The sequence below is a fragment of the Podarcis melisellensis genome, assembly GCF_964234715.1.
Source record: "Podarcis melisellensis genome assembly, chromosome: 1".
Taxonomy (NCBI): Eukaryota; Metazoa; Chordata; class Lepidosauria; order Squamata; family Lacertidae; genus Podarcis; species Podarcis melisellensis.
In genome coordinates, this window is record NC_138528.1 from 46,802,788 (window position 1) to 46,828,254 (window position 25,467).

General features: G+C 45.5%; 1 protein-coding gene across 2 annotated transcripts in view; it reads right to left on the bottom strand.

Annotated features, from left to right (window-relative positions):
• Positions 1-25,467, bottom strand: part of GALNT16 (polypeptide N-acetylgalactosaminyltransferase 16) — a 145,324-nt gene that overhangs the window by 29,878 nt on the left and 89,979 nt on the right. For both annotated transcript variants that reach the window (XR_014172027.1, XM_081926360.1), the window contains exons 4-6: positions 11,060-11,127; positions 6,509-6,574; positions 3,582-3,703 (exon numbers count right to left, since the gene is read on the bottom strand). Coding sequence is in view for 1 of the 2 variants with exons in the window: in XM_081926360.1 (XP_081782486.1) it covers positions 3,582-3,703; positions 6,509-6,574; positions 11,060-11,127 (256 nt within the window). In the remaining variant the exon portion in view is untranslated. The remainder of the gene's footprint in view (positions 1-3,581; positions 3,704-6,508; positions 6,575-11,059; positions 11,128-25,467) is intronic.

Genomic DNA, 25,467 nt, shown 5'->3' on the forward strand with positions numbered 1-25,467 from the left:
CCACCGCAGGAGTACCTGTTTATCTACTGGCACTGGTGTGCTTTTGAACTGCTGGGTTGGCAAAAGCTGAGACAGAGCAACGGGAGCTCACTCCATCGCAGGGATTCGAACCACCAACCTTCTGATTGGCAAGCCCAAAACCACTGAGCCACCTGCTGGGCTATAGCATAATGCTTGCTGTGGTGAGATGCCATTTAACCGGCTCTCCACAAACAGAACAGAATGAATGCTCATTCAACAGCCAATGCAGTCTTGTCTCCCGGTCAACAAATAAGGACAAGCATTCAATAAACAAGTCATTTGGAAGCATCCTATGCCAGGTATGTACTCACAGGCACATCTAATCATGGATAGACAGCCCAAGAGGCTATTCCAGCAATTTTTGGCTCTAAGGGTGGGAAGAGAACGGCATCTACCCCCTTAGGAGTGAATAAGGTGGCTGTTTGCAGGAAAGTAGGGCTGGTATCCAAGTTTGGCCTGGCTGCTGAACTACCGAGGCCCAGCCCTTTGGAGCTTCTGCTCATGGTCATTGCAACAAGCTTGTTCACCCGCCTCTTGCTCTGGCCCAGACAACCATGGAGACAAAGCAGGATCAGCGGATGTCACTGCCTGCTTGCTCACTGTCAAGCAGGGAAGGCGCTGAGATCTCCTGCTGGCAGGCAGGAACATCCTTCAGCCAGAGAATCCATTAATGACTAATCATTTAAGAAGCAAGCTCAGGACTTGGGTGAAGAATCCCTGTTGTGCTTTTTAACACACGCTGCCTACAAAATACAAAAGGCAGTGCAGAAACCTATGAAGTGAAGACAATGGGAGTTTGCCCCAGGCATAATTTTTGAAGGCCGTGCTAGAGCAGGCACAGCCCACTAGGAAAACCCATAGGAAGGGTGGTTAATTTGGACAGTTGGGGGCTGCCTATCTTTAGAAGGGGTGAAGGAAGACAAACGAGCAGGCAAAAGGGTCAAGAGCTGGTCTCCCTGCAAAGTGGTTGGAGGCCAACAGACAAAACAGATGTTTCATGTTTAGGCAGTAGAAGCCTAGGGGTCAGAGATAGCTGGCATTGACAAGCTCCAAGAGATCTAAAATCCAACCAGCTCACAGCACATAAAAGGCAGCAACTTCAGAAACGGTGACCTTGAAAATGGTGTGGGAGAGACGGCTATGGCAAAGTAAGGGAAGGGGCCTAGACCCTTTGTGACACTTAAGACACACATTGTGGATTTTTGAAAATACCAGGCATAGTGGGAAGAAGGGAATTGCCCTTAGTAACGCAGCACATGGTCAGGAGAGGTTCAAGCCTCTCTTTCCCGGGGCCATGATAGTGGTAAAACTTGCCTCCAAGGCAACTTACGTTAGGAAGAGAGCTCCAAGTGGTGTTTTCCTAATGTAAACTTGCCACATGGAAGGGAGCAGTTTTCACTAACATGGTAATTTTACTAACAGGCTTAAAGCAGGATGGGTGGGAACCTGCTGCCCTCCAGATATTGCTGGATACCAATTCCCACCAGTCCCAACTAGCACGGCCAGTGGCAGGGGATGATGGGTCCAGTAACATGCAGCAGGACACAGATTTCCCCCTCCTGACTCCTAGCGTAAATTTGCCCTAACCAAACGCCACATTCCCAAGGGCAATCAGTTGCCACCTTCTGCACTAGGCATTTAATTAAACAACAACAACAACACAATGTGGTTGAGAATCACATCACCTGCATCACATATAGTTAGGCTCTGAGATCTGGGCACAAAGATGAAATGAAGGGGGGAAATGTCTAAAGCTATGGGGTTCCCCCCCCATGTGTCTAAAGGTATGTTAAGTCTACTAGTTTATATTATTTTATATCATAACCGTCATTATTCACCCCACTCAACCGCCCAAATAATCCTGGGAATTATAGTTGGGTGACAGTGGTGAAAATTATTTTAGAGGCTCCAAGCTGCCCTCACAGAACATCAGTACCTGGGAGAGGAAAGGGCTGGTAAATATGCCATACTATCCGTAGCGCAGATATATAAGCAAACGTGTTTCTTGGCACTGAAACAGGCATGCACCTGACAACAAAAAGGTAGGCCTGAAATAGAGAAACTCAAACACAATAAACTTCTTGAAATGTCTGGACTCAAATCCTCCTCTGCTGCTGAGCTGTCCGGGCACATTTCCTTCCGTGCAAGAGCAGTCAATGAGCTGCCACTGCTATTGTTGGTCCTGCCAGCAGCATGATTTTATGAGCAAATATAAAACAGACATTTATGGGCTACTGAGAAGGAGGATTTATTGAGCCAAGGCTTTTTAAGTCACCAGTTCTAAGGTTTCACCTTCTTCCTCCCTTTGGCATTAAGCTGAACATATATGTAATTTGCATCTATAGCAGTTCCTCCCACCTGCCTCCTGGGCCCTGTTAACTACCTAAAAGCTTTCCCTCCTCTTTTCTTGCCTTCCTGAGGAGAAAGCAGGCCTTAAATGCGGCAGGGAGATCGGCCCTCCCCTCCCAGCTCCGAAACGGCAGAGTTTTCAGCAGCACCGTCACATCCTTTCGCTGACCCTCTTGGCACAGGCAGGATGAGAACTGCCAACTCAGCTGCATCGTTTTTTCTCTCCATCTACCCTGGGGGCTACCGCCTCCCCCCCACAATCCCAAATGAACGCCACACAGTGCATTATTTATTACACAACTCTGGAAAAAGGACTCCCATATTAAGCTATACTTAGGTGTAACGAATGCATGTGGGGAGAAGGAATTCAGCAATAGGAGATAAGAGGCCGGGAAGCTCCGTTTTTCTCCCTCTCTCAAACGCTAGAGCTCCTGGACTTCCAACAAAGCTGAATGTTGGAAGATTCAGGACAGATAAAAGAAAGTACCCCTTCGAGTGGCACAACTGAAGGAGCGTTTCCACCCCCATCGTTCTGCCTGAGGTCCAGTGCCAAGGGCTTTCTGCCGGTTCCCTCACTGCGAGAAGCCAAGTTACAGGGAACCCGGCAGAGGCCTTCTCGGTAGTGGCAGCTGCCCTGTGGAATGCCTTCCCACCAGATGTCAAAGAGAAAAACTACCAGATTTTTAGAAGACATCTATAGGCAGCCCTGTTTAGGGAAGCTTTTAATGTTTAATAGGTTATTGTATTTTAAGATTCTGTTGGAAGCTGCCCAGAGCAGCTGGAGAAACCCAGCCAGATGGACAGGGTATAAATAAATTATTATTATTATTATTATTATTATTATTATTATTATTATTATTATTAATGGAACTCGCTCCCATGGGAGGCAGTGATGGCCACCATCTTGGATGGCTTTCAAAGAGGATTAAACAAATTCATGGAGGAGGGGGCTATTGATGGCTACTAGGCGTGACTCTGCTTGCAGTGTTGGAGGGAGCAATGTTTCTGAATACCAGTTGCCGGGAGCCACAGGTTGGCCACTGGATGCTAGACTAAATGGGCCTGATCCAGCAGGCTCTTCTTATGCTCTCTTTCCTATTTGCAATGACTATAGCCAGGCCCACTGTCACAGGCGTCAGGGGCTGGTAGCCAGCCAATAGCAAAGAGGGTGGCGTGAAGCAAGGGCAGGAGGCCAGGCTGCCCACACTTACCTCTTTCACTCTCTGAAGCATCGGCTGCAGCCATTCGCTGTTGACTTCACAATGGCTGTCCAGAAAGGTAAGGATCTCAGCTGCCGCCGTATCAGCACCTCGCACACGAGAACGGATCAATCCTGGAAAAGTGTAGAGAAGAGAGCTGGTAGCATATAAAGGGACAGTGGAAAAGAAAAAGGATGGAACTATTTAAGTCGATACGGCCCTCAACACTGGGCCTGAATCCAGAATGGTAAGCATCTATATAATCAATATCATCTAGCAGCGCCTGCAGCTGAATTGACACCTCCCTTCTGAGCACCTTGCCCAAGAAGAGAGTATTAACATTTGAGTGATAGTTGTCAGTGACCTCTGGGTCCAGGGCAGGCTCCCCCCTTTTTTTAAAGGAGTGGACACCCCACCTAAAGGGCGGCAGGCAGCACTCCTTCATGCTACAAAGCATCAACCGTCCCCTGGACGGTCAGTCTCCCTTGGCTAACTTGAATCAGCTAAAATGGATAAAGGTCAAAAGGGCAGATGGTTGGACAAATCGCCGCAAGTAGTTTGTCCACATCATCAGCTGCAAAAACTGAAACTGGCCCCCCTAAACCAGACCAGATGGCGCATTGGGTGCCCTTTTTTGGACCTCTCCCAACCACAGCATTTTAAGTAGACTTGCAAGTTAGCAGTTTGATCCCCTTGAACGTTCTCTTTATCTAGGAGAAGAAGTAAGCTTGGTATGGCATCCAAAGACTTGAGGACAGGTGGGGAAAATTACAGGTGTCTGGTTTTCCTAAAGCGTCATCATCCTGACATGGCTGAGACATGCAATTATAAGCGTCTGCATTGCAGTTCTTTTTGCTCTGCTCTTGGCTTACTTTACCATGCAGTGCACCTATCCCTTTGCTCACAGTTAGGTTCATTCAGGGGCAACCAGGCCCTGAACAGGGATGCTTTGAGTGCCATAATTCTCATGCTTCCCCCTCCTGCTTCCCCCTGTTTTCCTCTCACCATGGGAAGCACGGAGCTGAATTTGAAAGGGCAGCTGTGGTGACTCCTTTGTAGAGATGTGCAAAACACCCCTGAGAAATTTCACCTGTCTTGTTAAAACCCTTTTAGTTTTCCTCAAAAAAACCCTCTTTGGACGTTTCACCACAAATTTGCATGGCATTTTTGTTTTCCGTTGTTAGGGTGAATGCATCTGGGGCAATGGACCCATTAGGATGGCCTTATAGATTCAAACGGCCTCCAGATAACCTTGGAAGATTTTTTTTAAAGCTGATTTGGCCAATTACTTTTACTGCAATCTTGGGACAGGAGGTTGACAGGCAGCTGACACAAAATTTCTCAGGCATACTTTTCCCACCTGCCAAGGCACAGGCCTCACCATGGCTCAGTAGAGTATTCTGTACAGTGAGGCAACAGGGATGACAGCTTGAGTGCAAACAGAGGAAAGCCTGTGACAAATCTATCTGAACACAGCTTAGAGGCCACTTGAAGACCTGTTCCATGGTGCTCTTTCTTCTTGACCACCATTGAGTCTGTGCAACCTTATCCAGTGGAGCTTTTCTGAGCTTTAATAACTATTATTATTATTATTATTATTATTATTATTATTATTATTACCCTGCCCATCTCTGGGCGGCTTCCGACAAAATATTAAAAATACAATACAAAACCTAACTCTCCTTCCTTGGATTGCTACAAATCCTCAGGCCTGCTGCAACATTTCTGCAGTGTTCTTTGTGGACACAATCGCTCCCCTCCGCTCTGACCTTGACTCCACTGCAGACAGAGTCAATAGCAGATGCATCATCCTCTGGTCAGGTTTTATTGGATTAGTTTCAGCTTTTAAAATCCAAAGATGTAGACAGAATAGGTAGATCTGCACATACCACTTTATCTCAGTCTGACCTCTGTCCCTAATTCCTAGAATTAATAAACTGGGAGAAAGTGATGGCCATCTTGTGGAAGATAATCTATCCTTAATCGAAGGGGGTCTTTGTACCATCTAGCCCTGTGGTGGGAAACCTGTAGCTCTCTGGATGTTGTTGGACTACAAGTCCCATCAGCCCCAGCCAATGGTCATGAAGGATGGGCGTGTGGTTCAAAAACATCTGGAGGGCCACCAGTTCCCCATCCCTGCTGCAGCAAGACCATTGTTAAAAGAAGCCCTCCTTGGACGAATTGGGGAGCAATATCCAGTTTATTTTCTAGCCAAGTTGGCTGAACTGTATTGTGGCCAAATCTACAGTTGCATGTAGTGCTTCCCATATCTAGACCCATTTCCACCTGATTCCTAACTAGAACTCAGGACTGAGACTCTCTTAGTTTATTATCTGTGCAAGGGGAATTACCAGGGAGTGTAACTCTGCTGATTCTTTTAAACTTACTGTATCTTTTTTTTATATCACAGCATCTTTCTGGATCCAGAATATGGGATAGGAATAGGAAGCTCTGCTTTATAGTAGTTCTGCTCCTAATTGCTGGAAAATTCCAGCTGATTGCTGTTCCTCCCCCATGTGCTTCCCTGTGGAATACAACAGACTTCTATCCTTTCCATCATACTTCTTCACAGTGAAACCACTGGGAGAAGTCGTGCTGAGTTTTGGAGCGGATTTTTATCAGTAAACTGATGGTGCCTAGCTCTATTTATCTTTTCCACCTGAATAAATTGTGGTGCTTTTTTTGCAATTGAATCACTGCCTGAGGTTTGTAATGGGCTGAAATGCGAGAGAATATATTGAAACTCAACTCAGACAAGACAGAACTTCTTGCTGGCGATGGCTCTTCATCAGATGGTGATGAAACTAGATATAGGAAAGGGACTTGGTTGGTTCAGAGGAGGAGGCCGCCGTATGTCTCCCAAACCCACAAGTATTAATTTGTGCTACCATTGGGTCCTTCTAAAAGTGAACGATTCTTGCAAAATCTGTCATACTCACCTTCTCGTCGACTGTTGCGAAGACACTTGACCTTTGGTATCTTGGTAAGGAGCTGGCAATCCTCAGCTGAAGAGAAGAGAAAACAGTTGGCGCCAGCGCCTAGTTTGTTTGGCATCGACATAAAGCTGCAATTAACTCTCCCCATGTGCCTCAACAGAGGGCAAAGCTTTGCTTTCATTTACAATATTAATCAATTTGTTGATCCCAAAATAAATGGCTTTAATCCTATCGCCTCAAGTTATCGCCCAAAGACGTCTGCTTACCACTCAGCTTCTCCTCCTCCTCTGCCTCAAAGGTTTTAGTCAGCATTTGTAAGATCTGTGGAGGCACACTACACACTACACGGCAGCCATGGGCTGCAAAGCCCAGCAGATCCTTCTCCTTCTCTAAGCTCCTACAGAAAAGGGAGAGCTTTAGAGTAGGAGAGAAGGGAGTGCTTAACCTTTCTTCTGCCAGCCTACTTTCACTCAAATTTCCCTCCCAGCGAGGGGAAGAGGAGAATAGTCAGAGGGAAAACAACTAGCAAGGGAAAAGTTAAGCACTTCCATTGCCACTGTGTCTTCTCTGAAGCAAATCGTCCTTTCCAGAGGGCACTTTACAAGGGAAGAAGGAACTATGGAGGCCTGGTTTTATGCTGTGACGTTTGTGAACAGCTGATACCACAGACAGCGTACGCCTTAAGGCAGGGGTTATCAGCTTTTCGGAGGCCCTGGCACATTTGCAAACCAGAGAAACTGTTGTGGGCACCCCACACACCCCACAACCAAGCATGGACTGCAACCTATTCTATTAGCTACAACAGAGAGCTGCTTTCAAACCCAACTGCAGGCAGGAGGGAACCTGCCTCAGGATATAACAACACAGCACATCAGAAAACATGTGTTTCGCAAACTCATATTTGGAGGTTAATGGTAAAGCAGGGAGGAGAAACAGCATGGAAGAAATGGCGGACTGATTTATCCCCAAGACTCCAAACACACATTTCCTTTTTAGCTCAGCCGACTCCAGGGCTGGAAATATGCCTGGCTGTGGAGAAAATGCGGGAAGGGGGAGGTTGTGCGCAGAATCAGTAGGTGGAGGAAAAGTTCAGCTCCCCTATTCATGCCCTGACTTTCCCAGGCAAATGCCACTCTGATCCCTGCATCACCATTACAAGACCAAGAGTCAGGGTCCTTGTCTTTGCTCTGTAACATGTAGCTCTGCCTGTTGACTTTTAGGAGAAACATGAAAGAGATTTATGGCAGAGGCACAGGCTGGATGCTAAGAAAAAGAAAGGGAGTGAATGCAGTGAAATGAGAAAAGAGTTGAAAGAGGGGCAAGACATTCAGACTCAACTCTTTTATCTGTCAAGATAAACACAGCAGGCCATATCATACGGCTCTAATGCAGAGCTGCCAGTCTACATCCCACATGAAATGAAGCACACTGTTGGATAGGATAGCTGTTCTTGGATGGCCGTAATGGGATTAGACAAATTCAAAGAGGATTAGGCTACCAATGGCTACTAGCCACTATGTCTGTGTAGTGCTGGGTGCAGTAAGGTAAAGGTACAGGTACCCTTGACCATTAGGTTCAGTCACTGATGACTCTGGGGTTGCGGCGCTCATCTCGCTCTATAGGCTGAGGGAGCCAGCGTTTGTCCGCAGACAGCTCCCGGGTCATGTGGCCAGCATGACTAAGCCGCTTCTGGCAAAACCAGAGCAGCACATGGAAATGCCGTTTATCTTCCAGCCGGAGCGGTACCTATTTATCTACTTGCACTTTGACGTGCTTCCGAACTGCTAAGTTGGCAGGAGCTGGGACCAGGCAAATGGGAGCTCACCCCGTTGCGGGGATTCGAACCGCCGACCTTCTGATCAGGAAGTCCTAGGCTCAGTGGTTTAGACCACAGTGCCACCCGTGTCTCGTTGGGTGCAGTATGTGCCTGTAAACCAGTTGTTGGGAATCACTAGTGGGGAGAGTGCTGTTGCACCCAGGTCCTGCTTCTAGACTTCCCATAGGGATCCTATTCACTGGTCTGAGAAAAGGTGCTGGACTAAACGGACCTTTAGTCTGACCCAGAGTATTTAATACAACAATACTGTAGATGATACATATATTTCAATGGCTGACCACTGAAAAATAATTTCAGAGGTCTCTGGAGCAACACACCCCAGAGACAAAACTTCACCACTTTGATACTCTCTTACTACCCAGCAACAGCAGTGTTTTTATTGTGTGCTATTCTCCAGGCTTTGAGAAGCCCCTCGCTTATCATCTTCCCACAGCTTCAGTATCCTGGCAAGACACACAAAGGCTACCAGCCAAAATACTTTTCTTGGCACTTCTATCCTGGAGCTTCTCCATTTTTCTATAGCTTCTTGCCACCTGAAATATTGCTCTGGTGAGGGCAGTTTGTCAGGAGCTGTATTGCTGAGATGCAGTGACAGGAACACTTGATTAAAGGCTACTGAGATATTGCTGGACATGTGCTCAGCAAGGAAATCCATGTACAAAAATAGCCCATGAATCCATTTTAGGTAATTCACACTCCAAGAACACAGCAGAATCCCATTCCGGTTATATTAGCAACATCCATTCGAGGGGCTTCATTTGAGATGCTCCCTTCATAGGTCTGATAGCAATCCCCAGAGAGAATATGTTGAAAGGTGGTTTGGAAATACTGCTCATGAAATGTAAATAAAAATAATGCTTAGAGAAAGTGGGGATTGGGAGAGTAATTCTGTATCTGTTTGGGTACGGTGCTTTATAATTGTATTGAACATGAAAACAATGAAATGTATTCCAAGACTATCAAAATTCAGCACGTGCACAAGTGAATTCCAGGGTCAAGGTATCTGATATGGTGTGACATGGCATCTTCTGACACATCGAGGAAAGCGAGGGAAGTTAAATGACCTCTTTGGCCTCCCTGCGAAGTCAAACCTCGGAGAATCACAACTCCTGCTGTGGCTGCAGAGACTGTAACTTCTAACTGCTGCCTCCCATGTTGTTTTCTCTGCCTCGGCAGTGTATGTTTTGTAAGCCTGGGCAGTGTGTATGCAGGTCCTGGACTGCCCAGACTACAAGACCCCGCTCTCAGCCTCCCTGAAGTGGTCCAAAGAAAAGCAGAGCAATACATTTGGCACCAGCTTGGCTGCAGGAGTTGCCAGAATGAGGCATTCAAGGCGCCATCCAACCGTCTTAGGAACTGCACTCTGGATTTGTGCAGGGTGTACTCCTTAGCCTTTCCTTCTCCCACAAGGCAGCAGGTACAGATTATTCCTCAGGCTTTACTCCTGAAGTCTTTCTCACAAATGAGTATAGCCACAAGGCAGCAGAGGTTTAGTATCAGTTTTCCTTCTCCCAGATGGGATACCTTCCCAGGTTGACGAGGCCCATCTTTCCCTTTGCCTGCTGCATTCCCAATGGAAATCCTTCCAGCTGAAATTAGAAGCAGGAATTCTTCCATTGGTGCTAATAGGAATTTTCCTTGCAGGCCTAAGAACAACGGGGGGGGGGGGGAGGGAGGAAGATTTTCATCATGACTGCGGGGGTGAGCGTGGAATTAAACCTCCCTTTCCTGTGTGCCATGGCCCCAATGAACCCCTCCCCTTCCTGCTGTTAATGATTTATTTTCTCTCTCTTTTAAATACAGACATGGACTTGTATCCAATGCAGTTTTAAGTAAGCATCCTGTCACCGCAAGGTTTTCTGCTTCCACAACAGGACTTGCTGTTCCACAAGAGGACCTGCTCTCTTTCCCCATGCACTCCCAAAATTTGTTCCAGAGGGTTACAGAAAACCTCAGAACAGACTTGGGGGCAGCACAGGGGAAGGAAAGTCCCATTGTGCACATGGACATTGTTGCATTAGCGGGATGGTTACTTAGTGCTGCATTGGATACAAGCCATGATTGTTAATGACACATTTGGCCCTCACTTTGGTTTTACAAAAATTGAAGAACTGAAATTTCCTAGCCACTTGTTTTTATTACTGGAGAAAGTCACTTAAAAGTCCAGCTTCAAAGCTGGAACAAACATTATTCTCTTGTGCTATTTTTCTCAAGAAAGGATAGTGCCTCTTGCAGCAGAATTCCAGGCACTTATTGTTCTGGGATAGTTCTGCTGTATGAAAACCTCAGCAAGAATTTTGTGGATAACAGTCTTAGTCTGCCAAAAACACAGTGCAGCATACATTATCTCCTCCCCTTTGAACCTACATAATTGGGGCTCCTAGCTGTGCACACCACTTGTTATACTTACAATAATGACCCACAAAATGGTGGTTAATGAAACCAAACTGAGCATTCTGGCTTCCTGGGCAGGACTGTCACACTGAGAATCGATGGAAAGACACCATAACAAGAAAAAATTGGCTAGTTTCTTTTCCTCAGGTGGAAATTAAAACAAAGCGCAACAAAGCTTTGCTCCTGCCTTTGTTCTCGCTCTTTTCCTCAGATGAAAAAGTGAGGAAATATCCTGAGTGGAGCAGAAAAAATGTATACAGCCACATGAAAATGAATAAAAAGGAAATAAGATAATTAGAGAAACAAAGAAAAGTAATACTTACGATCGGAGCTGAAGTCATCCACTAAAATTATTTCCTGAATTAGGTTGACAGGAGTGCGGTTCAGAACACTAAAATGAATAACAAGAACATCAATAAAAAAATATAAGGGTTTGCCTTTGATATTCTAAATAGTTATTCTTTAATAGTTCTGATCCGCCAATGATCCCTTTCTCACCTGCAAAAGGATGCATTTTTGTGAGAGCTGTTTCAGCAGATTAGACAGCAACAATTGCCACTTCCCATGAGTCCCCCAGGAGCAGTGGTTTGTGGCCTGGTGTAATAAGGCAGAGCCGGGCACCACCTTCCCACCACCCTATGTGGCTGTTGAAGGGGAACAAGGGCCCCTATTCCTGTGGCCCCATGGGTTCACAGGAGCCTGCCTGTTTGAATGGGCCAATTGTGGCCGCCCATGGGGCATGATCACATTGTCAACAAAAGAGAGTCACGATAAAAGCTGATAAAGGGGTCCTGGAGGGGGTCCTCATCCTGATGCCCAAATGGGGGCTGATGGGCCTTGGCACCCCGCCTGAGTATTGGCTCTGGCAGGATCACCCTGGTTTGATGTACGTCATAGGGTCCACCCAGCCAAACAATCAGCAGTCAGGCTGACTGATTCAGGATACATAGCCAATGCCTATGTCAAAACCTACTTACATCTGTGATCAATAAAGTGATAGCCTATTCGAACCCAATACTTTGTTCTGTGTTCATTCACCATGCCTTCCTGGGTCCCCGCTGGCACCTTGCACCTGAGTCCACACATTAAATCCTAACTCGAATGAGCACATTTTCTTACCAAATGTGTGTTTTCAAAAACCTGTTTGTTGGGGTGTCTATTCAAAATAATTTTAGATGTATACTTTAAAACCTGATTTTTGAAAAGGTCCTGTGAATCTTCCATATGAAACAGATTGAGTGCTTTTCCAATCCAGAAATTTGTGACTGCACATCTGGCCTTGTGACAGCAAATCCCTACCCCTCTTATCTTTTGCTTGAAAGGGAAAGTTGTGGTGGGGGAGGGAAGAGAGATTTAGGAGCACTGCTCATTCTGCAGATCTCTGGAAAAGGAAGCCTATCTGTAGTTATCTATGTTGAGCGTGTACCCTCTCTGCTAACGGAAGTCATTGCAACCAGATACAAATATCAATTGCTGAACTATATTTCAAATCCCTGAACTCTGTTTCTTAATTCAAATGGTTGTTTGTTATGGACCCCTCCACATGCCCTCTTTACTGAGCATCCATCATGATTTGTGCTCAGGCTATTTGTGATGGTTATACGTGATTGCACTTTCAATACCATTTGCGTCTGCAAACATTTTGGGTTGCTCACGCTGCTTCCTCTGCGGTATCTGCCTGCCCCATCGCTCCCTGCTAAAATCCTGCAATTTTTCCTTCCACATTCTGAGTGTCGTCTGGCTGCTTGCCCCACTTTTGATGTGTTATAGCACCAGAGTGCCCCTCTAGGCAGCAATAACACCGGGGAAGCATGGCAGAAAACCTAATAAAGCAGCATAACATGTGGATAAATACTGCATTAATGCACTAATGTTACATGAATGACACGCTGCGGAATATACCTACACACAAAAAACAATCATTCTGGAGGGGCCCTTAGTCACATTTCAATCACCTGTCTCCTATCAATATTATTCTCTATACTGTAGATCTGAATTCCCATTAGCAACTATGGGAGTAAAACAAAAGCAGTTAGTGTGGGCGATTAGCAGCCAAACCTAACAAATGAATATTCTTGCTAGTTAGCATGAGAAAGGGCTAAGTCCACAAAAGTGTACTGCTGATAGGCAGATACTAAGACCATAGAAACACAATTACTAGAGAGGACTCTGTGTGATGTCATTACCCTTTCTCACCTAGAGAGGAAGGAGTATATAGTACTTCCTGTTCCTCTCACCCCTCCCTCTTCCTTTGAAGCATTGGATGCTCATATGCCTCTGCTTGTTCCAGCCTTGGGCACATGCCTGAAATAAGTACATGTATTTTGCTTGCACAATTTTTTATTGCTACTGTTGGTGCGATGCAATGCATAAAAAATAAAGTAAATTTTATTTTTATTTTTAAATTTACTTCCCAGGTTGTTTCCTGAATCTTTATAAGCTGGGTGTGAAAGGGGAACCAGCTTATTTCATAGCTGGACTTGCTCAAAACAAGGTTTTACTGTGTAATTCCTATGCTTTTAATTTTGCTGCCAAGGATGGGATTTTGAAAAGCTGTTCTCAACCCACATATGTGGGCGGCTGGATGGATAAATTGCAATTAATATATCCTCTCCTACCCATGAAAACCCATCCCACAGTTGGAATCTTCTCTCTTATTTTGTTCTTTGAAATGATCCTCTCTCACAGGAAGAATCCCACTTCCCTCTAGCATCACCAGCTCCTGATTTCTGAAATATAATCAACCTCTACGACATCCCAAAGAAAGAGTTCTCTCTCTCTCTCACTCACTTGTCCACAAGCCTAGTGTCTATTTCTTATCACAGATGTTTCCACTTTCTGGGGTAAGTCATTCCTGGCACAATCTGTGTGCACATAGTTCCACATGAAAAGACCGCCAGAGGAATAACTCAGACAAGTCTTTATTCTTTTGGCTTTTGCTCCCCCCAGACCACACCACAAGGTGGAGATAAACGATACTGAAGCCTTTTGTGGGGTTTCCAGAAAAAAATTATTGCAGAATAGGGAAATTTGCATAAGGCAACCAGAAAGAATATAGCACTCTAGAGCAGAGCAGAGGAGCCATTTTGCCACCTGAAGCCCACATTCCTTTGTGGCCAAACTTCCAGGGGCTGCATCCCAGGTGTGAGCAAGGCCAAAACAAGGATAGGCCAAGCAAATGAGGTGATGCTTACCTTTGTATAGAAGGATAATGTCTAGCCTTGCAAAAGGCAGAAGTTTACGCACAAACATGCCTGTCCCCATCCTCCATTGAGGCAAGCAATGGACATTATCAATGTTCAAGGTTATGTTGCAGCCAGACAAAAGTATTTAAGGAGGGCACAGAGTGGGGTGATGAGGGATGGAAGGTGGCCTGGACTAGGGAGATTCCTGAGGGCCAGACAGAGAGGCCTGGAGGACCCCGTTCAGCCCATGGACCAGAGGTTCCCCAACCTTGTTCTCGAAAAGAGTAAGTACAAAAGAGGTACAAAAATAAAGAAGTAAAATAAAATACCTTAAACAAAGCTAAAAACTCAGGAACAGCCACGCTTGCCTACTGTAATTTGCAGTTTGCACCCATTCTTTGTTACTAATGAACTCGTGAAATGGACAATTCTCCATGAAAGAATTAAGCACTAGGAAAAATCCCCCTCGTCATCACTGCCTACTTTACAGGGGTGTTGTAAGAAAAGCTGAAATAATGTAAGGATAGTGCTTTGAATACTCTTAAAATGTTAAATAACCACTTAATATTATTATGAGGGACTGATTTCCCTGAGACACTATGCGGGATGAAGTCCTCCAGACTGAAGTCCGGCTGTTCCAGGATATATCTTGGAGCAAGTAGCTGGGGCAGACACACTTTCACTGACAGAGATCTTCTGCAGAGCAAGCGAGGGGGTGGGGGATGCCAAATGAGCAAGCAGTTCATGAGAGACAGCTGCTTCTTGCGATGCAAAAGATGTCAAGCAGACCGACAACCATCCCCCCTGCAGAGGACATGAGACGCCAATGAGAAAGCTGTTCAAGAGGCCATTTAAATGTTTCTGGAAGACAGGCTGCTCCTGCACATCACTCTTCAGGATCCCTGCCTTGCCAGAACTAGGGCTCCCAAAGGCACAAATACCTTAATGTTCAGCAACAGCAAAATTTCACACAATTTTTGCCTAGATCAGATAGTTGGAGATCTAAAACATGCTCCATCCTCAAGAAGTTAAGCACAACTCATTCCTTTGCACCCAACACCAACAGCAGATGCAAACATGGGTGCATTAATAGCAACACCCATTGAGAAACAAGGATAAGTCCTCAGAGAGTGGATGGCTAATCCTTGCCAAGTAAATATTTCCTCAGAACAAAATCAGGTATGTAATTCTGAATGACTTTATTCTCTGTTTTTTTTTTTCACTTCTGCAAAAAATAAGGAGCCCCCTGACTCCAAGCTTCAGGTCTCTCTTACCATCTTTGTGCCCCCCTCAAACACAAATCCGTAATTTCAAAAGGGGTTGTCAGTATACACCGTACATTATTTCTCCTGGCAATTCCTCCCTATCTAGTCCAGCTTCCTGTCACACTAGAAAAGGGGAAAGGCTTCCGATGGCAAGATTAGCGAAATGTATTATTCCTGCTTTTCGTAACTTTAGATTCCAACTTCCATAGTTCCCCCAAGTTCTACATTTAGTCACATATCAACATAGCTATTTAAATTGCAACCTCTTTTGCCTGAACTGTGGATTATGTTCACTATGCAATTCATTAAACTTGGATCATAATAGATATTCAATGGTTGACAGCCCTTGGTACTTGCTTCCTGCATGATGTGTGCCAACGATTGCACAAATCAATGACTGTGTTGTTTATATGCACCTAGAGATAAAAGGCAATTAATAGCCAGACTTTCAAACCACATTTTCCACTCAAGGTTCTGGAATTGTATTTTTTCCTCCCCACCAGACTGCAGCTCATCAGGATAAGGCGGCCTGTTGTTTCCATGGAAATGGAAGCTGGCCTATTTGGGCGAATGGGGCGCTGCCCCACCAACCTCAGTCTGCCCTCAGTGAATGCCCACATGTCTGTCTTCTTACCTGCAATCTGCCCAGGGGTGCCACTGGCTGTCAGCCACCTCCTCCTGGGTCTCAGCACTGCCTTGCAGAACTAAATGAGGATCAGCATGGGGACAAACCTAGAACTGCTTCCGTCTGTCATGGGCTCTGGCTACTGTTGGCCTCCCTGTTTTTACCAATCTCAATTCACAAGTTTGTCGTTTGTCAATCTGTACATTTAGACCAAATTGTATTTGCACTGTTGGTATGAAAGTGAGTGACAAAATGCTAATACACTATTGGATCTTCTTTTGGGGTGTGTTGTTGTTTTTTGGACCAGTTTATGATAAGCCTAAAACCTCAATTTGTGTTCTCAAAGCAGTGGGGATTTTTTTAAATGTCTAATGATGTTAATGTTTTAACATCAACCACCAATGTTGTTGTTAATTTATATAAGGTCCCAGAGTGGGTTACAACATTACAAACAATATTAAAAACAATTCACAACAACAACATTCCCCAATAGTAATAGCTTCCCCTCACCCCACCCCTGCCATGGGCCACCTGAAGATTCCCAAGGCTTTGGCAAACCGCTGCATGATTTTTCTGCCTATTGTAGCTACTGCCATGCCTTGTGCTAGATGCTTTGATTTTCAATTGCACTTCATTATTTCTTTTATTTCTTATACTGTATTTTATTGAATTACATTTGAGTTCCGTAGAATCCCACGAAAATTCAAATTGTAAGTGTTCTTCACTAACATGCCAGGGCCCCCTTCAACGAGGTTTGTGATCCGTGGACCATGAATTGGGAACCCCTGGTCTATACTACATGCCAGTATTGTGAGACTGATCACCATTCCCATTCATTTGTCCAATCCAAGAAGACAGGTCCTTGGTCACTGCTGGATCTCCTGTATTGCAGTCATAGGTGGCCTGCCTTCCCCACCAAGCCTTTGCTCCCTGCTGTCTCCCATCATGTCTGTAGTACATTTCTTTCACGCAACCTCCAGTTCTTTGGTGCTTGCACTGCTTCAAACTAATTGCCCCACATACTGGCCACTCATCAGCAATGAGGCTTCATCCCCGGCCAGTCCCACCCCATCCCAATGCTAGTTTCTCTCTCTTTAGGCTTCATGCTCACTCCATGCTCTACCTGGTGCTCCTCTCCCTGCATCCTTTATCCTAGCTTAGGCAAGGCCTGAGGCAACTGATGGACCTGGACCTTTCTTCTACCATCTCTGATTGGATTAAAAACTTTCTGAGGGATCGCACTTTAAACAGCTCAATCCCTTACAAGGACAGTTTTTTTAAAGGTCATAATTATTATCCCCATATTGTGAGACAGAGTACAACTTTTCTATTCCTTTGACCATTCACCATTCATTGCAGCAGAAGTGAGATTCAAAACAAGGCCTCTGGAGTCTTAACCGCAATGCTACACCAGCTCCGCCTGGAAGTTTATTTTCAGACTTCCCAATTGCCCCCAGATTTCAAACAGACTGGTTGGGATCTCATCATCTTTGAAATAGGAGCCTCATGGGGCATCAAGCCACAACTCAGGCATAGAAACTCATTAGCCGGTTTTATAGATTTTTGGCCTTAACGTTAACTCGTCAATCGGACTTCTTCATCGCTGCCATTCCCCAAAGTGAAATTAAACTTCTGTTTTGGAAAACAACTCTGTAATCATCTATAACAATTTAATTACATATAATTTTCAACAGGTGCTACTCGAATGGCTGATTAATCAAAATCAAATCAGCCCCTAATTGTCACAGAAGGCCAAATCCACCTGCTGCACTTTTGGAAGGAAAGCAGAATGGCATCAGAAGAGGGTGACCGGCCACTGCAAAATAGGCAGGCAGCACAATTTTTACAGCATCACCTCCCTCTTGCCTGATTTTGCTGTGGTCCTGTGCAGGCTTGCAAGAAACCAATAGTTGGAACAGAGCAGCCCTTTTCATACTTCAGATACCCCACAGCACTTTACAGTAATTACTTAGTGGTATGGACTCCGGCTGTGTAGGCGAAGGCAGCAGCAATTATACTCACAGTAATAATTCATGCCCAGCCTAGTGCATTCAGATCCATTTTATTGAGATACATGGCTTACCTCAAGCACCTTGAAAATTAAGCCAGAGTTGTTATTGTTTCTATTTCTATCAGCAAACCAAGAATAACAAGTGAACCTGAGCTAAAGGGAACTTTCTGTTTCTTGCTGGTCTCATGAAAAAGGCACAAACTGCTAAAGTATACATGAGCACCATGGACTCATGGTTTCATTCAAATATGCACAGTGCAGTGGTACGGAGGAATTAGCCCCCACAGAAACAAAATAGCATGCCAGAAACTATTTCCCCACATGAAATGTCAGGTGGTACGGCCCCTTTTGCCATGAGAGGATGTTATGGGGTCCATGGGGAGAGGCTCATCAGAAGCAAATTGTGTTCCACGGTTTCCGTGTAAATGAAAAATAGAAAAACAATTATGATGAAACAAAAAAAAAGGTCTTATTGGTTCTCATTTGTTACTTCACACTGGTGGAGCTCTAATGTAAATAGGACTAAACCAGGGCCATCTTTAGCATATGCAGCACCGGGGTGCAAAGATTCGCCCAGTGCCCCCAAATTTAGGGCACACTGGAAGGAGGGAGGGAAGCCTGCACCGTGGTGGGCGACGGGTTCCCTGGGTGGGAAAGGAGTGCACACACAGCTGGTGGAGCTAACCCCCCCCCCCGGTGCCAGGGGAGGGGTTACAGCGCCTTTGCCAGCCTGAAGGGTCCGTCTGTTGGACGGGTGGGTGAGGGAGCCACCACTTCCCAGCAGGCGGGCTCTGTGGGGCAGGGAAGGGAGAGGCTGAGATGGGACTCTGGCCGGCCCCGCACACCACCATGGCAGTGTGTCTGCTTGTATTCCCTTTTCTGTTCCTTGAGTGCCCACTCGATGCTCTTGCTCACTCACTTCGCTTCCTTTTCCTCCTCCCGCTCCTCCAGTCACAGCTTCTCCCAAGGTCTCTGCAGCGCCAGCGGCTGCTCTAGCTTTGCCGCTGAGCCCAACTCAGGCTTAGCCTGAGATGCTGCCGCAGCTGCGAGAGGTGGCAACAGCCCCTGCTGCCGCCTTGTCCTTCTCTGCGGGAGCTGCCCGTTGCCCGCTCCATTCTGCAGGAGCACTGCAGCAGTGGCCTATCCAGCTCCACCACACATGCCTTCCCGCCGCTGCCTACCAGCTCCCCGCCGCTGCAGATGCTGCCACTGGCACTGCCGCTGCTTTTCCCCACACTCCTTCCTTGTCCTCCTCTCCCAGCCGGGTCTCTTGGCAGTGGCAGCCAGGTCAGGGGCGCCACCGTGGGGAGCGGCGATGGCAGCTGTTGCTCATTCTCTGAGGTGGTGGTGGTAAGAGCTTAGGTGACTTCAGCAGCGGGCATCTGGTGCCCGCCAGAATTCGGCGCCCAGGTGCCCTGCAGCCCTTGCACCCCTGGATAGAGACAGCCCTGGCTAAAACCACAACAGTGCTCCCTTCAGGGCATTGGGCTTGGGGATATGTATCCTCTTCAAGATATGCAGGATATAAGGTCCTCTGAGCAGATTCAGACTCAGTTATTTCCTGGTTGGAGTCTGATATCTGAGCACCACCACTTCCACTCGGGTGGTGATGGTTGCCCAAAGACCTTCAGAAAAAGTAGGAAGGAATCAGGCTGTGGGTGTAAGGATAAGAGTTCTGGCCAGCACCCATGGTTCATTCCACAAGTTGGGCTGCCAGGCAGTGTTGACTTCACTACTAGGTGCTGCCTCTCACTGACATCCTAATGAACCCAGCAATGGGGCAAACCCTGGCAGGATGTCACAGAGGGCTCCCTCCAGATGTTCTTGGCTTGTGACATCCATCATACCTGACTATGCTGGCTGGGGCTGATGGGAGTTGCCAAACATCCCAATGATGGGGAAGGTTGGGCTCTATATCATCTCAATTGGCATGTTTGAACCTATCCTCAAGATTAGCTGGCATGTTTCATGCATTACTCAATGTAGCACAGCAGCTGGCATCTTGTGATTGTTCTCACAGCGCTCCTGATAATTATATTTCTACAACCTTTACCTATATAATTAGGGCAGACCTAAACAGACTGGTGAAAGTTAAAAACACTGCATGCGTTTTGTAGGAGAATGATGGGACAGTGACTATCGCACTACTCCACAGGAAATGTATCAAACAGGCCGCAGGCTTTTGTGTCCCTGCAGCACCTTCTCATAAGGATTTGATGACTGACCATTCTCAGAGCTGCCTTCCTCATTGGCCAATTGGCGCCTTTGCTTTCGGCCCCAGCTGCACCACAGACACACCACTGTTCGGATATCTATCGATCTTCCCTTATCGATGGGGCCGCGACCGGGGACAGCTTTACGATCCGCATCAATCACCTACAGCGGTTTATAACGGGTCCGGCACACTTCTTCACAGCTGCGCCACTGTTGCTCCCTTCAGGTCACGGCTTAGCAGAGTTGAACACAGCGTGTAAAGCAGTCTTGCTTCTTGTAAGCACACATAGACAGGTTCGTCTATTTACAGCTCTTTATTAAAACATTACAGCAAACAAAGTCCAGGGCTTCTTTCAGCCATGTCTCCCTCACAGATACACAGAGGGAAGTGAAAGTACAGGGAAAAACTCCTCCTTCTTAGCTTCTAAAAGCTTCTGTCTCCGCCCAGCTTCGAGCTGACGTCAGCAGGTGACACACACCAGGGGAATTTAACCAGATAAATTCTGAACCACAATCTATTGATTTATTTACTCCATTCATCAAGCGCCCAACAATAGTTTTCTGGGTGACGTACAAAATAAATCATTAAAAATCACAGTTTCAATAAATCAAGAATCAATAAAGCAGGAAATAAAGCAACTATAAAAAATAACTATTCCAAGGAAGAGGGTCTAGAGATTAAAACATCACAGCAACAATCAGCTAATACAGAAAGCCAAGAGATAAGTTCCACAGAACGAAAGCAACCATTCTCAAACCATAACGTTATACCGATTTTTTTTTTAAGGATCTTTAAAAGCCTGGGTGTAGTAATGGGTAATGATAGAGCTTAGCATTATCTCAAGACGCTACAATTTAGCTTGTTCTTGTGGTTACTTTCATTTTCCTATCCAGTTGTGTGCTAAACTGTTCATCAAGAGGCTGTTGCCTCTTTTTCTGGGTCTTAAAATTTATTAACCTGGTCTTATACATCAATTTAGAACCATGGCAACAAGGGGGAAAAATCAGATATCCTATAGGAGAATTAAGGGATTCAATCCAGAAACAGAAGAATGGCAGCAATATGTGGAAAGACTAGGCCACTATTTCTTTGTTAATGAAATCACTGAGGGAAAACAAAAATGCCTATTCGCCTGGTATCAAAAAGATTCTGAGGTGGGTCTCTGATGGGGCACTCTACAGTTCACTGCTCACTAAATGTCACCATGGGGGAGCACTTAAGAGACAGGCTTCGTTTGAAGATCTTGGGGTCTTTGAACAGAATATCTTTCAGATACTGAAGAATCAAGCTATGAAGGGCTTTAATGGTTGACCTGGGCCTGGAAATGAGCCAGGTGCTAGGGAAGCTTTTACTACCTTCCAGCACTGATTGTCAGCCTTCTGGTTGCCATTGCAAGCCCATACCATCCCTGCTTCAGTCATAACCTTAACCGTAACATTTTGCTGAAGGTCAACTCCAACCATTCCTCTGATTCAGATAATGCAAAGTCCAGGAGATATATGACTTCATGGATGATTGCCTGCTAGCCTTATACTTTACCCTTGAGTGTAGCATAGCCACGATTTACACTTTATCACCATGAGCAAAGACTTGGAGCTATAAGTAAGAAGACAATGGGAATTTAATAGGAGTCAAGATTCACAAGGTCTTAATCCTAGAACCTGTTTTGAATGCTGTGGTTTAGCTCCAGAGATTTCAAAATAATGTGACTGGCAGAATGCCTCTCCCGACCCCAACTCTTAACAACCAACCCTCATTCATTCAGGGGCAGGATTAGGGGAAAGAATCTCTAGAATGGGAAGGAATTATGACTCCCTTCATTTCTAGCCCATTCCTAGTTGGAATTAGAGATAAGAAACCATTTCTAGTCGGAATTGCAGTCAGGTTTAGGTGTGCTATGAAAGAATAAAAAATTATCAGGATTTATCCCTGCCCTTGCCTCAAACCTAAGGTCTCCTCAGATGAAGAGCAAAGAGAGCTGGACCCTCCAGCAGATCTCCACCCTGCAGTGATCCTGAAGTACCATCAAACCTGATATTCCTGCCCCAGCTATGATGATTCTTACACCGGCTGCCTGAGCTTCTGGCTGGCTCTTAGAACTCCCCTCATCTCCCTCAAGGGCTAGAGAAGCAGAAGAGATGGTGAGAAATGCATGTACTTCAGAGTTTTGAAGTTCCCAGCCCATGGCGTTGCTCTGTGATTGAGACCCAAGAAAGGGTGGAATCCGCAGCTCCTATACAGGCTTACCATTTGAGTTGCTCCCTTGATTAGAGTTGCCATATTTCAAAAAGTAAAAACCAGGAGCTTTTTAAAAAAAACCACCACACAAAAGTGATTTTTCGATTGACTTGCCTAAGATCCAGGACAAAGTGCTGCCATTTGGAAATCCCTTCTGGATGTCAATTCTGCCTTTGAAATCCAGGTAATGTCTGGACATATGGCAGCCCTACCCTTGATAAAGCAACAGCTCTCATCAACGCTCCAAGCTTCAGCCTTCCTGACCTGCGGAAATGGCCCCGAAACAACAGTCATCCAGGAATACTTGAGACCTGGCAGCTGTCATTTTGGAAAGGAAGCGCTTAGATGGGCAATATATTGTATAGCTCCTGCATTGCACTGCTGAACCCAAAAATAGTTCAGCCATCTTTGCTGGGAACTAAGCAGCTATTCAGCTGGTGTGTGCTGTCGCTGCCCCTGCTTCAAAGGCTGGCTTTATTTTGAGGCAGTTATTGAATGGCTAGTTATTGAATTTGATTGTTTTACTGCTGGGGGGGGCACATAAAGATTGTGGGTCTGTCCTGCCGGCCTAACTGCCTATTGTTCAGAGCAAAAGTTTTATGCTCCCCAGGGGCAGCCTCCCCAAGACCAATACTGCCTTGCAAAAGATTTGTTCTGTTTTCTCCAGTGCGCAAAAGCATCCTTGCATTCATGAAGCCCAGCCAGGATGCACTTGAAAGAACCTCTTATTTATTCACAAAGCAGTTTTCTGCAAGACCCTAAGACCTGGAGTGAGGGAAAATAGTCCCAATGAATAATGCATCACTGCCAGAGGTGCTCTCAGCTGCCTTCCAGCTGAGATACACTCTCCCTTTCTCTCTCCCTCCCCCTTTCCCCACCTCTGTGTCCACAGAGAAAGCATTTCTCTGACCTGGAAGACGGCTTAAAGGACACTTTTAGCAAAAGTTTAATATCTCAAAGGGAGCAGAGGACATTTTCTCAGGAAACAACAACAACCCCCAAGAGTAAACAGTCTTGCTGCATTCTTTAGCCCGGAAAGATATTGGGGGAAATGGTCATTGGAAATGTTTATTTGCGGCAAAAAGAAAACCAGAAGCAGCCAAGCCAAGGATGCATGAAAAGAATATATATTAAAAATTGGATATGTCACACATGCCTGAACCCTATTCAGGGCTATGTGACCTGATGGAGACTAGGCAGGCAGACACAAGGTCTGCTAGTTTGCAGCAGAAACCGGCTGCACCCAGCCCTGATTGGTTGCTGCTTTCTCACAAATCCCTCCTCCTGAGAAAAGTTTTTCAGCTGACTTTTTTCTTTATTACATTAAAAAATATTGTTGTTGTTTAGTCGTTTAGTCATGTCCGACTCTTCGTGACCCCATGGACTAGAGCACACCAGGCACTCCTGTCTTCCACTGCCTCCCACAATTTGGTCAGACTCATGCTGGTAGCTTCGAGAACACTGTCCAGCCATCTCTTCCTCCGTCGTCCCCTTCTTCTTGTGCCCTCCATCTTTCCCAACATCAGGGTCTTTTCCAGGGAGTCTTCTCTTCTCATGAGGTGGCCAAAGTATTGGAGCCTCAGCTTCAGGATCTGTCCTTCCAGTGAGCACTCAGGGCTGATTTCCTTCAGAATGGAGAGGTTTGATCTTCTTGCAGTCCATGGGACTCTCAAGAGTCTCCTCCAGCACCATAATTCAAAAGCATCAATTCTTTGGCGATCAGCCTTTTTTATGGTCCAGCTCTCACTTCCATACATCACTACTGGGAAAACCATGGCTTTTACTATACGGACCTTTGTTGGCAAGGTGATGTCTCTATTAAAAATATATATACTAATGCAATAATATTGAAACAAAACTAGAAAGAGGGAGTTAAAATAGAAAGCAGAACATTGGGGTGTGACTCCTGTTTTTAACTGTAATTTGTACAGGAACGCATAAGGACTGTGGCTTGTAAGGATCACCTTCTCAGCAATGGCACCCCGGCTGCACAATACCCACACATTATGGTTCAGCTGGGGCCAGCACCGACCATCTTTCAGCACCAGATAAAAACCTTCCATTCTCAGTGCCTTTTGAGTTATATTATCATTACTATTGTCATCATTACGGCTGCAGTGCCTGGAGACAGTGACCAGAGGAGGAATGACCACCAGGAGGAGCGCAGAAAGAAGAAACGCCATGGTGCATCTGCAGCAGCACAACCAGACACCTTCATTTGCCCCGGCTGCAACAAAACTTGTCTCTCCCATATCGGCCTCTACAGCCACAGCAAGCGCTGTAACTGTCCAACAGTCTGGCTTCACTCGAGAGGCACACTCCTCCATTGTCTCTTGAGACAGATGGATGGCAATATTATTATTATTATTATTATTATTATTATTATTATTATTATTATTATTATTATTATCATCATGTGCCAGAGTATATGCACTGCATGAAGAAGCTCCCAGTTCAACTCTCACACCAAAATACCTCTCCCCATCACTACCACCTCTCCATCTGCTGTTTGATGCCCAATAAGTGCCCTGAATTACCCTGGGGAATTTCTCAAATATCTAAAGAGTTGTCGGGTAGAAAAGCTATCTATTCTGGAATTTCATACCGTATGTTGAAGTGTTAAGTTACTTTGTTACAGGGCAGAAGTATATTGTGTCCCTGCTCAAGTACATGTCATCATTCATGCTTTGCCCAGTTATAACTTGTATATTGCAGTCATATAAGATATTGGCTCAGGCACTTTCGTAGCCAATGAGGTTAATCCGAGGTTCAATTATTGCTAATTGAAAACTTCTCCTGGCTTAATAAATGGTAGTCTATGAAAAAACAGGAAAAGGAGTGAAGGCTGCAGGTTCCTCACTTGCTCCTTCTTTGCACTGACTTCAGCTTTTCAGCCCTTGTCTACTTTAATCTATTGCATTGGGGGATTTCAGTCTGTGAGCCTTCATAGATATGTCCTATACATGACTGATGAACATACAATCTGGTCTCTACAAAAAAACTGGGACAACCCAAAGTTCTTATGACAGCCTATTTGGAATGGTGGTGACAGCCAATGATTACAGTTTGGGGGACTTTAAATGAGTTTTAAAAGGGAATGGGATGCAGGTATATTGTTGGGAGTTGGTTTAAACAAAAACAAAACCAATTTTTGGCCCCGAGTCTCTAACACATTGATACCAATGCTGTGAT